Source organism: Marmota flaviventris, chromosome 9 (genome assembly GCF_047511675.1).
Source record: "Marmota flaviventris isolate mMarFla1 chromosome 9, mMarFla1.hap1, whole genome shotgun sequence".
Lineage (NCBI taxonomy): Eukaryota > Metazoa > Chordata > Mammalia > Rodentia > Sciuridae > Marmota > Marmota flaviventris.
The window spans coordinates 33,515,762-33,532,086 of record NC_092506.1 but is presented as its reverse complement, the minus strand read 5'-3'; the positions used below and the strand labels follow the sequence as shown (position 1 = coordinate 33,532,086).

At 31.9% G+C, this 16,325-nt stretch overlaps 2 protein-coding genes across 8 annotated transcripts in view; one reads left to right on the top strand and one right to left on the bottom strand.

The window, feature by feature from the left end:
• Dnajc24 (DnaJ heat shock protein family (Hsp40) member C24) overlaps positions 1–3,040 on the top strand; it is a 51,325-nt gene extending 48,285 nt beyond the window's left edge. The window contains exon 5 of the mRNA XM_027936704.2: positions 1,033–3,040. Coding sequence (XP_027792505.1) covers positions 1,033–1,163 — 131 coding nt within the window. The 3' untranslated portion in view covers positions 1,164–3,040. The remainder of the gene's footprint in view (positions 1–1,032) is intronic.
• Positions 2,396–16,325, bottom strand: part of Immp1l (inner mitochondrial membrane peptidase subunit 1) — a 76,979-nt gene continuing 63,049 nt past the window's right edge. For all 7 annotated transcript variants that reach the window (XM_071616317.1, XM_071616319.1, XM_071616320.1 and 4 more), the window contains 2 exons: positions 3,465–3,575; positions 2,396–2,570 (listed from right to left, as the gene is read on the bottom strand). In XM_071616317.1, coding sequence (XP_071472418.1) covers positions 2,502–2,570; positions 3,465–3,575 — 180 coding nt within the window. In that variant the 3' untranslated portion in view covers positions 2,396–2,501. The remainder of the gene's footprint in view (positions 2,571–3,464; positions 3,576–16,325) is intronic.

The following is a 16,325-nucleotide window of genomic DNA, read 5'->3' as shown; positions in this document are numbered from 1 at the left end:
TTATTTTTATGTGGTGCTGAGGATTGAACCCAGTGCTTCACATGTACTAGGGTAGCACTCTACCACTAAGCCATAACACCAGCCCCTTATTGCTAATTTTTTTAAGATTGGATTTGATAGAGAGCAATACATTCAGTTTAATTTCTCGTTTTTTCATACTCCGTATGAGTTATAAATATTAATCAAGTTTGAAAACTGAATGACAATATTTGAATCATGAATCCTTTGAGAACTCCTTTATCTCTAATAAAAAATTGTTATTGGTAAAATAGATACTGTGATTAATAAGTTGCTTTTCTTTGATAGTTACTTCCCAGAGATAATAAAATGGAAGACCAAAGGAATCAGAAATTCTTTCAGTCCAAGGACACTAGTAATTAAACTTTCCAGAGAGAGGACATACTTAAAATTTCTACCATTTGGAGGAAACCATTGCCTCCTTAGGGCATCTCACTTCAGACAGTTTCCTGTTGGTTTATATATCATTTGTAAACACCAAACAATCAGGTACACATACATCCTCCATTATCGGGTGGGGAAACTGCAAAAAACTATGGTGTTTATATATATTGAAATCATGTGGTACCAGAAAGGAAGTATCCAAATATTATTTAGCTGATAGTCAAGTTACCAGTCATTTCTAAAAGGATAGACTCTAGGCAAAATATCATGCTCCTTTCTCTTTCACTATAATATTTTAGAAAATATATTTTAGAGAATATAAAATTTTTATGATTCTTAATAAAACATTTCACAGGTTGCGTCTAAGCATCCCCCTCCCCCAAATCATTGGACTGTTGATTCATAGCTTTAATACTTCTCTCATCTACAGATAGATGCTTTGGTAATTTTTAGAAACACTGTTCCTTGCAAGAAATGTTTTCCAATTCTCCTTTAAGTACATTTTATCATTATTGAGGGTTTTTGTTTGTTTGTTTGTTTTGCGATTTCTATGGAATAAACTCTGCATTTTTAAAAGTTATAAGAAAAGTAGTTGCTTGTAAGCATTTGAAGTTTTTTTTTTCTTCACAGATGATCATTCTTTTTTTCTGAGTTGCCGATGTGGTGGAAAATACAGTGTTTCCAAAGATGAAGCAGAAGAAGTTAACCTGATTTCTTGTGATACATGTTCACTAATTATAGAACTACTTCATTATGGCTAAAATTGTTGACTACTATTGGACTACTTCAACTGTATATTCAGACATGATGATGAGAGGCCATTCGAGCATTAAGGAAATGGATTTTTTTTCCTTCCCTATTATTTGCAAAGAAACGATAAGATTATCAAGCAGCGATCACCTACATTTAAAGATTAATGTAGTTATTTATATGTACTTATAAACTATATTTACATTGCCATAAAAAGGACTTGAGTTATATTTTATGGATTCCCATCTTAAAACCTTTGTTTTCTCCTTGATAAAACATAAGAATTCTTTTTCTTAACATAAATATGTCTCTTATTGGGAAATATTATTATCATATTCCATTATATTTATAAAGTGTCTAACTGATAATGTTCCCAACAGGTTACAGTTATAGGCCTATTTTATACCTACCTCAAATTCTAGTGTCATTATAATTAAATTAGAATCTCTGTGAACAATATGTGATCCCAGTTCTCCCATAATGAAGGCTGAATACGAAGAATAAAAAATGTGAAGTGACAACTAGAAAAATAGATTTGGAATTAAGACTTGGCTCCAGTCCTGGCCTTCTAGTTCTAAAATTTATGAACCTCACCGTCTTCAACTTTAAGTATAATTTAGAATATGGAAGCTTTAAAAAATAGTCTGAAATTGGTACATCCCTTTCCTTTTTATTTCAAGGTGTTAGGTTTGGTGTTAATTGCCATATTTGTGAATAAGAACCATTTTATTGCTGGTATGATGGACTTTATAAAGTATTATTGCCTACAATAGCCTGTAAATGTCATATTCTTAAAGATGTATTTTTCTATACATTTAATATTCTTGCACAGTCTAAATCAGAACTCATTTAAAGAACTTGATAGAATCTCTTATGGGATCACCGAAACTTTTTTACTTAACTTCAAATGAGTGAGTCAAGCATATAACTTAGAAGCTTTTTACTTAGAATGAACTCCTGATGTTGCAGATTGAACTTATAAATAAGAATAGTTACTATTCTGATTTACTTACTATAGCTAAAGTATAAGGCACTTTCAAGAAGAGTAGATTATTTTCACTTTACTTATATAAGACAAAAAATTTGCAAGTGAGGTATAGTCATTCAGGTCTCCCTGCAGATATTTTATATATAACATAAAATTTAGATGAAACACTGATCTTGGGTTATACTTATTTTTACACAAATATTTTGAACAAGAGTTTGCAGAATGGATTGTTTTTCTTTACATTTAACAAATAACTAAAACTGAACAGCAAATAGTTTATTGGTTAAGTACATGGTTTCAACTGCAGTTATAAATTCACTTGAACAGGAAACAATAATCAAGTCAAAAGAATAAATGCTTGCTAATTATCAGAAAATCTGTGGCCATTTGGGCTGTCTCGTAGAAATCCAAAATCACTCAGAGGCCAGATCTGTAAAACCAAAATGTGATTGAAGAAAATTAATAAAAGTGATGTTATATAATCATTATTCCCTTTTCCTTTTCATCCATTTTCTCTATGCTAAATAGTTAAATGCTTATCCTTGCTTATCAGTCAAGAATAAAAATTTCTGCATCAGAAAAAGACTGTATAACGAATTAGAACAAATTACAAAATTAAGAAAAATTTTAAAAAAGGGTAAGACTTAGAAAATCACTTGTATGTATTTAAATGTTGAGTTTGGAACATTCAAATATACAAAAAATTCTCTGTGTGTATTTATGAATATATATGTCTGTTACATCTTGAACCTAAAGTTTTTAAGTTTTATGTATTTGAATATAATAATTGTAAAGAATTCTGGGAATTATCCAGTTGCCCCAGATACTCATGTGTTTTTCTTATTATTGCTTATGATTAAAAGGAGCCAGAAAAATCAATAAAAACAATAATCTTCCCTACGAGTTGTACATTTGCTTCAACCACAATAAACTGTCCATGATTCACTGTATTTAGCTAGGGAATCCTTGCTTTATAGGTATTGTGAACCTAGACTGCTCTGCCACAAAATGCTTATTAAAATATGCCCAGATTGTATAAGAGAGAATTAGAACATTCAAATGAAAGGGTTCTTTTGCTACATCAGTGAGTTTTAATTTTATTATTATTGAAAAATCATTCTTAATACCTATTTTGTGAGACTAGGCAAGGGGAGATGAGAATGTTTCATATAGTGGTACTAAGTAAAAGCCAACATGTTATAAAATGTAGTTACTGCAACAGTTAAATCCACTGACATCTTGAAGATTTCAAAGGTTCATTTTGGGGAAATGCAGATAATACAGTTTAGAGAATACAGTAAACATTTTAAGCACAAAACTGTACCTTAAAGAAGATTCGTCCTCTTATTAGTCCATATGGAATAGGTCCATAATACCTGGAATCTGTAGAATTCTGTAAATTATCACCTTCTAACCAAACATGACCTGTTGGCACCTAGAATGACAGAATAAGAGCAGCAGCCCCTTGAGAAACAATAAAATCTAATTTAGGTACTATCATTAAGAAGTATGTCATCTGGAATAGGGAGAAATATCCTAAAGTTTCTTTTAAAATACATACAAATCCTAAGTTGCATTTTTGCTTCTATTATTTCCTACACAATAAAATAAATACCAAAGGTTCCAATTTTTTAAAAGACCTGTCTTTTTTATAATCATACTGTTCTCAAACAGTAATTTGTTATACAAACCCCAAACTGAGGTTACAAGAGATCAAAACTGTGACAGGGTCATTAATTTAATAGACTTCAAAAGAGGTCATTAGGATACTGACTGAAAATGTGCCCTCCTGTCTCAATAACAGCATAAGCAGGGCAGCCACTCACTCAGCAACATCCTGGGGCCAATACCAAGGCCAGACCTATTAGAATGCTCATGATGAACTAAATGGTAATTGATTGTGACATCAATTACAAATAATCTCATCATTTTATTGGAGTGGGCTTGTCAGAATTCTAATTAAGATCCCTGTTCTGCTTTTGTACAGGCCATATCTTCAATGCATTATACTTTGATAATGACCATCAAGAACCAGAAGGACCTATTATAAAATCATCAGTCGTAAAATGAATGATGGTGACCTTCTACTAAATGAAAAAACTCTCTCATATGTTCTGAGTATTAACTGGTATTAAATAAGTTTGAATTTTTATTCAATGATGATCCATATAGTTAGAACAAAATACATTACTTAAAAAAATGCCTTCTGCAATGCCTTCTTGAGATATTTGCCTACCATTTACTATTATCTGTTCAATTTAAACTTAAAAAATTACTCTCTAGAAACAGTCTTTAAAATTGCCTTTGCCAAGCTGTTATTTTATAGTTTTTGTTACCCAAGAAAATTTAATCATTCACCAGAAAATGATCTATTGGGAAGGAATTTATTTTCACTATTTCAATTGGTTTTGATAAAAGAGACTGCATTTTTTAGAATGATGAATCATATTTTGGAAAAAAAATTATGCAAGCATGAAATTTTAATTTTACTTTAAAGAGATTCTGATTCCGAAATAGCATGTATCAGATACGAGTATTTGCCCAGAAACCTTTAATAATTTGCATGCAGCACTTCACATTTAACACTGAAATGTTAAATCTATTTTGTAAAAGTGGATATGTTTACTAAAAGAATATCAGAGAAAACCCAAGTGTATTTATGTGTACAAAAGCCAGATTGGAAATATATACATCAAAATGATAAAAAAAAAATCAGAGTCTAAGATCACTCATTTTTATTAATGAAACTTACAAATCCTAGGGCCAATAAGCAAGATTAGTTCCTACCAATTCAATAAAATAGACAAATACAGAGAAACATTAAGATTGATCAAGAAGAAAAATAAGTATAAAATGAAAACAAAATAGTGAAGTTGGAAAAGCCATACATAACCAACATTCTCAAGTATTAAACTGGGAAAAGACATAAGGTGAGGATTTTTTTGTGTTTAAATTTCCATAATTGCTCAAGATGCTTGTTCCTGAGTTTTAAAAATACGTGATAGGTATGAATAAAAAAGGGGCACTATTATAAGCAAAAGAAAAACATTCCACATACTAATAAGACAACATGCCAAAAATCTAAGGAGATTTCTATCCCTCTGACCATAAACCAGGATCCATGGTTTATACATTGATCTCTCCCTGAAGTTTTCCCCAAACTTATCTGCCTATACAAAATTCTCTTGATTATTTAGGGTATAAATCATGTAGTCAGCCTTGCTTGAGGCCATGGATTATGATCTTTTTACTTTCTTGGTTTTTGTCTAAGTCTTCACTATTTTATGAGAAATTAGGTCAATAGGTAGTAATGTCATGATTTTAATTATTTTGAGTATTACTTTCATTATCATTACTTTCATAATACCAAAAATTATTAAATTTTTGCCAACCAGATTGTAAAAAAATGGTACCTTTGTGTGTTCATTTGCTTTTGTCTTATTATGAATGAGGCTGAATCTCTTCATGTGTTTAAAAGCCATATATAGAATTCCTTTTCTATGATCTCTCTTTGCATGTCTTCTGCCCTCTGTCTATTGGGTTGATGATCTCTTTCCTCCTTTCAAAGGAGCTCTTAAAATATTATGAAGATTAGCCCTTAGAGATAAAAATGACAAATACTTATTCCCAGTTTGTCATTTGTCTTATTAATCTCTGCTTTTATGACTTCTGGATTTTGAATCATAGTTAGAAAGATTTTCATGGTTCATTTTTTATATTTAAATATCCTTTTGGAATGTATCCTGAAAGATGCGTTGTACATGGTTTAGAATATTTTAAATTTCTGTTGATGTAAGGGGCTGGAATGTAGCTCAGTAGTAAAGCACTTGCCTACCATGCATAAAACCCAAGATTACTTTTGTGATAGTTATGGTAAGTTTCTTTTAAATTATTGAAATAAAATACTGAAGTATCTCAGTAAGATTAATAATACAGGAATCTTCTGAAAGAAGCCCAGAACTTATCACCAGGAACCTTGGGGAGGAAAGTGACCCACGCTCTCTATATCTAGTCCTTAATTGCCAGGGTTGGTACCAAGGGGAGGAGGAGTAAAATCAGCATCCATATGTGGATTTTTTAGTTAATTTTATTGGATCCTTAAAACAACCTGTGAAATGCTGTTCCTGATGTTTTATAGAAGAAATAGGTTCAAATATGTGACATGATATATCCTGCTCCTCTGAAGCTCATACATGGTACTACAGCACCATGCCTCCATTTATAGTAAAGGAATAATACATCTCATGGACTTAACACTTCATGTTAAGTACACAAACCAAGAACAAGAAAACAACCTGATCACTGATATTACCTTTCATCTAACAAGAATGTCTCTTTATTACCCCTATACCGCCTCCCCATTCCTCCCTCCCCTTTGCCCTATCTAGAGTTCATCTAATTCTCCCATACCCCCACCCCAACCACATTATGAATCAGCATCTTTAAGTCAGAGAAAACATTTGGTATTTGGTTTTTGGGGACTGGCTAACTTCACTTAGCATTATATTCTCCAACTCCATTTATTTTCACTATTTCAATTGGTTTTGATAAAAGAGATTGCATTTTGGGGGGACTGGCTAACTTCACTTAGCATTATATTCTCGAACCATCCATTTACCTGCAAATGCCATGATTTTATACTCACGAATGGTGTGACTCTACTTTGCGTACAACCAGAGATATGAAAAATTGTGCTCTATATGTGCAATATGAATTATAATGCATTCTGCTGTCATATATAGCAAATTAAAATTTAAAAGTAAAAAGTAAGAAAAAAAAAAAAACACATTAAAAAAACAAAAAACAACAACAAAAAAACACTTCTCTTTAAATAGGAAAACACCCAAATGCAGATCTTTAAAAATCAAAGTAGTCACTTTTGGTGACTTTTCAATTATGGTCTAGTGTAGCAAATTCATCATGTTTGAAATCATCCTACTTTTGAAATATATAACTTTTGGGCACTAGGGAGAAGAGTGTATGCTTTCACTTTAAGAGTCAATTTCACACAAGTACACTTTTATATACAGTAAAATGCACCCCATTTTAAATTTGAAAACAATATGTACACATCCAGGTAACTACCACCTCATTGGGAAGAAGATACAGAATATTTCTATTATATCAAAATGTTTCCTTCTGTTCCTTTGTAGTTAGCTTCCCAACTCCACACCCAGGCTCAGACAACTAGACTTCTTTGATATTAGAGACTAATTTGCATATTTCTGAATTCCATTAAATGGACTTGCAAACTATATATATTGTGTCAGGCTTCTTTCACTCAGCAAGATTTTATGATTAATCCAGGCCGAATGTGTCTGTCATTGGCTCTTTTTTTTACAGCTGAATAGTACTCCACTGCAAACTGCAATGTTGTTGGTGGTTGTTTGTAATTGGGGGTTGTTATAAATAAAGCCCTATGAACATGCACATACAAGTCTATTTCTTTTCAGTAAATAGGTATAATTTCTGGGTTATTAGCATATATAAGTTTTATCTTAAAAGAAACTATGAAACTTTTCCAAAATCACATTATTTTATATTCCCTAAAGCAATGTTTGGCTGTATTCCTGTTGTTGCATCTCTGTGGTGATTTAAAATTTTTTTTGCTATTCTAGTAGGCAAAAGGTATTACCTGTGGTATTAATTTGCACTTCTCTGATAAGCACTTTTTTATTCTTATTAGTGCATCAATTGTAAAGTGCATTAAAATATTTTGGCCATTTTAAAAGTGAGTTATTTATCATCTTGTTGTAAGAGTTCCTTATAAAACCATGGATACAAGTCCCAGGACAGTAACTGCAAATATTTTCTCCCAGTCTGAATTTATTTCTTAAATGACTTTTTTGTTATAGCTGGACACAGTACCTTTATTTTATTTATTTATTTTTACATAGTGCTCAGGATTGAACCCAGTGCTTCACACATGCTAGGCAAGTGCTCTATCACTTAGCTGTAACCCTAGCACCTTAAATGACTTTTTTGATAAACAAACATTTTTAATGTTTCTGAGGGCCAATTCATAATCCTTTTCCTATTATCTTCCATATTTTGGTGTCCTAAGAAATCTTTACTTGCTCCCAATTTGTGAATACACTACATTTCTTCTACAAGATTTAGTTTTAGCTTTATGTATACATATAAGCTTTATTTTGTGAGGTATCCATTGAATCTGGTTTTTGTTCCTAAACTCATTCTTTCTTTTTGATTGGGTATATTTTGAATTCCATTTTATTTCTTCTGTTGGCAGAATATGCATCTTATTTCTGAAGTTACTGCTCTAGGGTTTAGAACAGTACAAATCTTTAATCACAGTCCACTTTCACATGAGGTGTCATTACCTCCACATATCGTATTGCTTCATGTAAGATATAAGGATTTTACAATATACAGTTGGTCCTCTGTATCCAGAGTTCTGCATATGTGGATTCAACCAATTGGAGGTTGAAAATATTTTGGGAAAAAAATCTGCATCTATACCAAACATATACTGAATTTTTTTCCTTGTCATTCCCTAAGCAATACAGCATAACGATTGACATTGCACTTAAATAATAGTAGGTATCATAATGTAGGAATCACTTAAAGTTTAAGGAAGGAAACATGTAGGTTATATGCAGATACAACACTTTATTTCACAAAGACCATCCAAAGATTTTCATGTCTGTGGGAGGTTCTAGAACCAATCCCCCATGGACAATAGCAATGACTATAATTTCATCCCTATGTATATCCCTGGTGTTTGCGCTCTACTTGCCAAACATTTTTGCTTCTACCCATGTTACAAGTCCCACAATAAATTATCACTGTTGTTTGTTTAAAACAGTATTTAAAGAATTTAGAGACAAAAACAGGCTGGGATATGGCTTAGTAGTAGAGCAGTTACACAAGACCTCGAGGTTTTATATCCAGCACCACAAAAAAAAAAAAAAAGAAAGACAAAGAAAAAAAAAAGTTGCGTATGATTTCAGTGTGATGAGGTCTAACTAGCCAAGCATTAAGTTCATATGAAAACAAAACGAAAGGGCCAGCAATGTGGCTCAGTAGGTAGAACACTTGCCTAGCATATGCAAGGACCAGGGTTCAACCCTAGCATAGTAAGAAAAAAAAACTTATATTTAACCAGACATTTAGCATTAGTATTTCTGGTGTTCTCTATTGTGTTATGACTTGAAACTTCCATCTCCTATCATTGCCTTTCAGTTTGAGGAACATCCTTTAACATTTCTTATAATGTACAGCTATTTGCTGGCAATGAATTTCTTACCTGCCTTAAAAATTCTCTGGAATTTTTCTGTGAAAATACCTTTCCTTCATCCTATTTTTCAGAGATATTTTCACGGGATATAGAATTCTAGATTGAAAGTTATTTTCTCCCATGCATCAATTCATTGTCTTCTTTCTGTATTTATGAGGATAGACAGTAGAGATTCCTTGTTCTCAAGTCTTATAGTGTTGTGCCCCCTGCCCCTCTCTGCAATTTGATCATGATGTTCCCTGGTTTGATTTTTTTTGTATATATTTTTACCTGAACTTGTTTTCCCTTTTTCCTTTCTTCCCTCCCTCCTAACCTTTCACTGAAGATTAAACCTAGGGCCTTGCACATGCTAGGCCAATGCCACTAAGCTACATCCCTGGCCCTTTTAGTTTTGAGATTGCCCAGGTTTGGTCCCAAACTTGTGATCCTCCTGTCTCAGCCTCCAAGGAGCTGGGATAGAGGAGTGTACCACTGTGCCTGGCTTTAAACTTCTTTGATTTCTAGTTTATAGTTTTGTTCAAATGTGGGGGGAAAATATAGATTACCTTGTTTTCACCCACTACCTTAGAATTTCCACAACATATTTGTTCATCTGTTTTAATACTATGAGTTACCTAGGCTATTCATTTTTTCCCTATACGCTTTCCTTCCTTCAGTTCGTATAATTTTCATTGCTATCTTCAAATATCTTTTCTTTTGCAGTTTCTAATCTGCTGTAAAGACCATCTAATAATGTATTCTCAAGCTGCAATAATTTCATTTGGTTCTACCTTATATTTACCATCTTTCCTCATTGTTTCATCTTTTTCCTCTATATCCTTGAAAGTTTTAGAACTGGTGTTTTACAATGCTTATCTGCTAATTCCATCATCTCTGTCATTTATGGGTCTATTTAATTGATTAACTTCTGGATATGAGTTGCATTTTCCTGCTTCTTCACATAGTAATTTGTGATTTAGCTAAACATTCACTAGTTGAGTGGATTTTGTTGTCTTATGTTCCCCTCAACCCTGATTTTTAAGTTTGTTAGATTGTGTCTCATTTAGCTGTACTATTAAGGAATCATCCTCCTAGGGTCTTTACTGAATTCTTACCTATCAACAATCAATAGCTGGTGAGAACTCAAATATATTTCAGGCCTGTGTGAGTTCTGGGAATGTAAGGTTTATAGGTTGGTGGTCTCAAATTTTATCAGAGGCAAGTACAATTTAGTATTCAGCCCCAAACCATGGAATATCAGTGTAGAGCTGTGGAGATTTTTTTGTAGCTCTGATCAGCCCTGGTAGTCTGATCTATAAATTTTAACCACTTAAGGATCCCTGGTCCTCATTATCTGTCTCCTCAACTGAACAATTACATGTGTGCTTTGACTTAATTTCCTCTGTTTGCACTGTGATTGGAAAACTACTTTCAGATAGAAGTTGGGGCAAGTTTATGTGTACTTCATCTTTTTTCTCTCAGGGATCACAGCATCATACTACCTACTGTGCAATGTATGGGAAATATTTGTTCCACAGACATCATCCAGTTTTCTATGGAGCAGGAGGGCAAGTTCATCACCAGACAGTCTGTCATTACCACAAGTAGGTGTTTAAATTACCTAATTTTTAAAGCCTTAAAAAAAAAGCTTACTTTATAATATGTAAAAAAGAATCATTTTGCTGAAGACTAAACTTTTGATGTGAAATGTGCTTTGGCATTTCTACTTCCTACAGGTTTTGTTTTACCTTTCCCTACCAAAATGTCCAGAAAAAATATGCCAAACTCAGTATGCAACTGTGTACTAAGAAGCAAATTCATTATAGTACTGTCTACACCTCAAAATAGCAATAGTGTAAATGTTCTTCTTAGGCAGAAGTTGAATGTAGTTCATTGATACAACAGACAGTGATTAAAAAACAAAATCAAATATATGGAAAAATGTCTATGATGCAGTCAATTAAGTTGAAAGACACTAGGTATAAAGATAAAAATAATTTATGTTACAAAATTTACATTTTTATGATATAGTACATATTTGTACAATTTAAAGTGTATACATACAAACAACACACACAGATACGTGTATCTTAAAATGCTTAAACTTTTCAATGATACCTGTATTTTTTTAAAAAGGGACATGGGAATATTTCTCATCATAATGTAATAGAAAGCTAGGAGGAACTTTATGGAATTTTCTTTCTTTTCGCTCTCTGGTAGTATGGAAAGAGAGTGACCTAATTTCCAATCCATCCATATACTAGGCTTTGCTTCTTAGTAAAGAAAAAGTACATGACTACAGTTAGCAATATCTTCACTAAATCTCTAAAATATCAGTCTAGTAGAGAACTCAATTTTTCATACACAAAACAAAATAAAGTTTTGGGCTTAAGTCTGAGGTGCAAAACTGGTGACTTATATAAAGTAATGCCAGGAACAAAAGAAAACTTTTCCCTTCTAGCTTGTCTGTTAGATTAAGTTGAAAATTCAAGCTAGATAAGAAAAAAAAGGAGAACTGCATAGCAATATTATAATAAAATTTGAACAGAACAGGATGGTACATTAAAATGTTCTTTTTAAAAAGCTGTAACTAGGCTAAAATGCACTACAATAAATACGTGTTTTGCAAAGGGCTCAAAAGGGAAATTCCTAATTCTGTGTCTTTTGTTCATGTTACTTATAATCAAAAATTGTTATTTACAACTTATAAATCTACCATGTCATTTTGAATAAATGCATAAGTCTGAATAAGAATATATGAATGTTTTCAATGAATGCCAGAGAAATTGTTTTCACTTTTGCTTAAATCTGAATTTTCCTGTTGTCTCAGATATAGCTAACTTTAGAGCTAAAATTTAAAACATTAAACACCTAAATGATTTGATTTTTCCATTTCTGAGTCAGAGGTTTACTTCCTGACCTATGATAAAACATAATCTTAGGACTGGACAAAAGAATCCAGCTACTAGTTCTCAGCTATGTTTACTGAAGTCTAAAGTGCCTCTTTTTAAAGTACACGCAGCAAATGTAATTGCCTCATGGCCTGCAGGAGTCCATTTAACAAAAGAGTCTTTTGTGAGGAAACCCACAGGTGTTACCTTTCTTGATTCAAGTGAAATCTGATGAAAGTGTCCACAATATCAAATAACACATTTACTAAACCAGAATCAAATTCATTTATTTGATTAACCAAAAAGCACCTAATTAAGAAAAAGTTCTGACTAAATGTAAGATATTTGTGCATTTGACCTTTCAAGTATTTCAAAACACATAAAATCCTAAGGAAAGATTGAGTTTTAATCAACCCTTTATTTGCCAAATATTTTACAATTTATAACCAGCAAAGGTAGATGTGCACTGGCTGTATCTGACTCTTAAGTAAACCGACTGCAGAAAAAAAGGGAAAGGTAGTCATGAAGGAAACACAAATCATACAAGAAAAACTTTTCAGAGTCCTTTTTTACATGATTAGTTTTTCCTTTTCCTGTAATGCATAGGAAAAACAGGCATACACATTCCATGAAAGTGTTCAGATAAAGCCTTGTTGCTGCTTTTCGGCAAAAACAAATGGAAGTGATCTATCAATGACACCTCAGTCAAAAGTATTTCATTTTATACACATATTTTAAAGATTTTGTGTATAAAGAAATGATCTGAAATATACAATATACAATTTCCTTGCCTGAGGAAAATATCCGTATGAAGAATGTACATCCATAAGATGTTACTGTATTCTAACAATTAATACCCATATAATTGTTTTTTTATGTTACTATTTTCCAAGTATGTAGTATTAAGTAAAATTACTATTCCACTATAGTAATAAGCTAATGCATATTCTGTTTAATCATGACATATATAACTAAAATGTGACCATGGTAAGACCCCATGCACACGGACTAGTATTTGGAAAATGAAGTAATTTATTAATAAAACTATTCTAAAGGGATTGCTTTAAGTTTAGTATTTGACTTGGGTAACAGTGAAATTAGAAACACCCATAAATAATTTTTAGAGTTTACCCTTCCAATAAGAGCAAAAGCTTGTAAACAAAAAAGCATAAAAAAGAGAAGAACTAAATCCCTGGAGGCAGTAAATTAGAAGAACTTTTTAGAATACAAAGCTTAGAAAACATTATTAAAATTTAGTTTTAAAAAATGAGAGTGTCTCAAGTGCCAGTTACAGGAATCTCTGAAAGTAAACTCAAGGACAAATTTCACTACATATTATATTTTCATTGACACTCTTCTTATCTATTCTGTCTCAGTTAACTGAGGCAGTGGTATATTTGGAGACCTGAAAGAAGTGCTTCCATATGCTTGACACATGATTAAAATATTACATTTTTAAGGATCAGGTATGGAATACTTAATAAATTGATCATTTCAGTGGGTACTATTCCTATGCAGTCCTGCTTGTTTTTATTCCCTTTTGAATTCTGCCTGATAATGTGATCCTACTCACGTCATTCTTGCGGACTGTTATTCCCCTTATCTATTTAAAAATGGTGTCACCTTAGTTTCAAAATCAGTCATCACCAGAGAGGAATTTACACAAAAGTTTTGTTGGGCTACAACTACAGATCTAGACTATGAATGGGGGATATACTTTAGTAAAAGTTCTCTTTCATTATTGAGTTTAAAGCTTAAATTTTAAGACTTGACTTGCTTATTCGCATAGCTTTAACAAACTAAGCTCCTTCATCTTATCCCCGTTAAGTACTCAGTACTTCCATCCAGCCAGAGTACTGATCTATGATGGGTTAAGATAATGGTTAAAAATACAGTCCACAGAATCACAGTCCCAAGTTCCAAATGCAGCTCTCCAATCTACTAGTTGAATACCCATTTAAACCTCATCTATACAAGTGAGAAAAATATCTGACAGATTATCGTGAAAACCAAATGAAGTAACACATCAGTCTCTCAGCATCTCTTGGGTAGTCAGTAAGAGCTCATACTAGCAGTTATCCCAGCTGCTGGTGTGAATGAGGCCTGCTAGTCTTGCTTTTTTCCTATTTCCTAAGCAATCTACCCATTCTCTGAAAATTGTACTGTGCTTTGCAATTTTATTTTATGTTTTTGGTTATTTTCTTTTATACTGTATTTAATCATGTAGCTCTGGTTCTAGCCAAGTCTTTGAAATGAATCTAGAGTAATTAAAAACATGCATCAATTGTGAATAAGTACCTATTATGGAAATTGATTTAATGAAATTCAGTCTTTAAGATCAGACCATCCAAGGTTGATAGTAAAGACATTTTTATTCTTTTAACAGGCATCATTGTCAATGTTTCTTAAATATAGAATGCTTAGGCCCTTCCTTATGAAGTATCAGCTTCAGAAACATTTACCAATTTCAGCAAGGAGGTGGAAGAAGGGGAAGAGGGTTAGTATGGAAGCCATATAATTCTGAAATCCCCTTCTTAAACAATGATGTTTACCTTCTTACTTTTGTTCTATTTTTAAATACAATGATGCCTGCTCTGTTTGGGGATTAGTACTTAGAAGTGTTTTATACTCTCAGTCTAAGTCTGCATTTTCATTTTAATATAGCTTGAAATACCCTTGTTCTCATTACAATGCAACACAGGGTATTTCAGAGTATAGTTAAACATAGTGGTAAGTATTAAAATAATAATACTTATTAAAATTAAAATATAATAATAAAATAATAATAGTTTGGCTCTCATGAAAAATAACATCTGGTTCTCAAAAAAATAGTTCAATGACAAATGATCCAGCTGTACTACTCTTTAGCATATATCTGAATGAAATGAAGTTGTATAGAGTTACCTTCATACCAATTTTTATTGTGGCTTTATTTATACAAAGCCAAGAGTCTTCCCAAGTGCTCATCATCAGGTGAATGAATTTTTTAAATGAGGTATATGTACATAATGAAATATTATTCAGTCATAAAGAAGAAAGAAATTCTGTATTTATGGGAAAACAAATGGAATTGGAAGACATTATGTTAAGCAATGTATATAGGTAGAGAAATTCAACTATCACAGGCTTTCTCTCTTATTTGGAAACTTACAAGAAGAAGAAGGAGGTTGAGAAGAAAAAGTAAGTATTGAGAAATTCTGGTACAATTGATATAATCATGTAAATGGCAAATTTTAAAGATGTAAATAGAGGATTAACAGATATTTAATATAAAATATACTTTTTCCAGCATCACACCAATGGGAGTATTTTTCTTATTATTTTAAATGGGAAAAAATGTCTTACACCTTAACTACAAATTCCTATAATGTAATTAAATACTATTAAAATACCACAGTAAGTAGGATCTTTCATGTTAGGATCTAAGTTGTTAGATATAATTTCCTGGTTATCTGGTAATAATTGCTTTGTGTGAAGATTTATAGGCAATTTTCATGTCTCTGACTTTGAGTCACTGTTATGCTGTTTCCAAATCATATTAGAAAAGTACCTCATTTTAACTTTTTGGAAAGGCTGTATTAAGTGTAAATAAAACTTTATATATATGTTGACTCAAAAACATTGGATTAGAAAATATTTTCTGTTTAAGAAATAAATGTTCATGACACTTGATTAAAAAAAATAATCCAAAATAGTAGGTAAATGAAATGCATACTATAAAAATATGCACTGATATATCTGTACCTCAAGTTTCTTCCTGACATTTGGCATAACTCTTCCCAAAGTTTGAAACCATCCCTATACAGATTTATTGCTATGGATTATTCTACAGTTCTTTTCAATCTCTTATTGTCCCTTTGCATAAATGGTCAATATAAAGTGATTAGAAAACAGATTTATGTCTGAAACAGTATTAGAAATAGGTCACCAATTAAAAAAAAAAAAAAAAGTCTATACTCCAAAAAAGGAAATGATTAAAATTAAGTAGGTAAGCTTTTTGTACTTGATGTTATGGATACTTTTTTTTAAAGGCATTTTTGTACGTATTTCTTTGAAA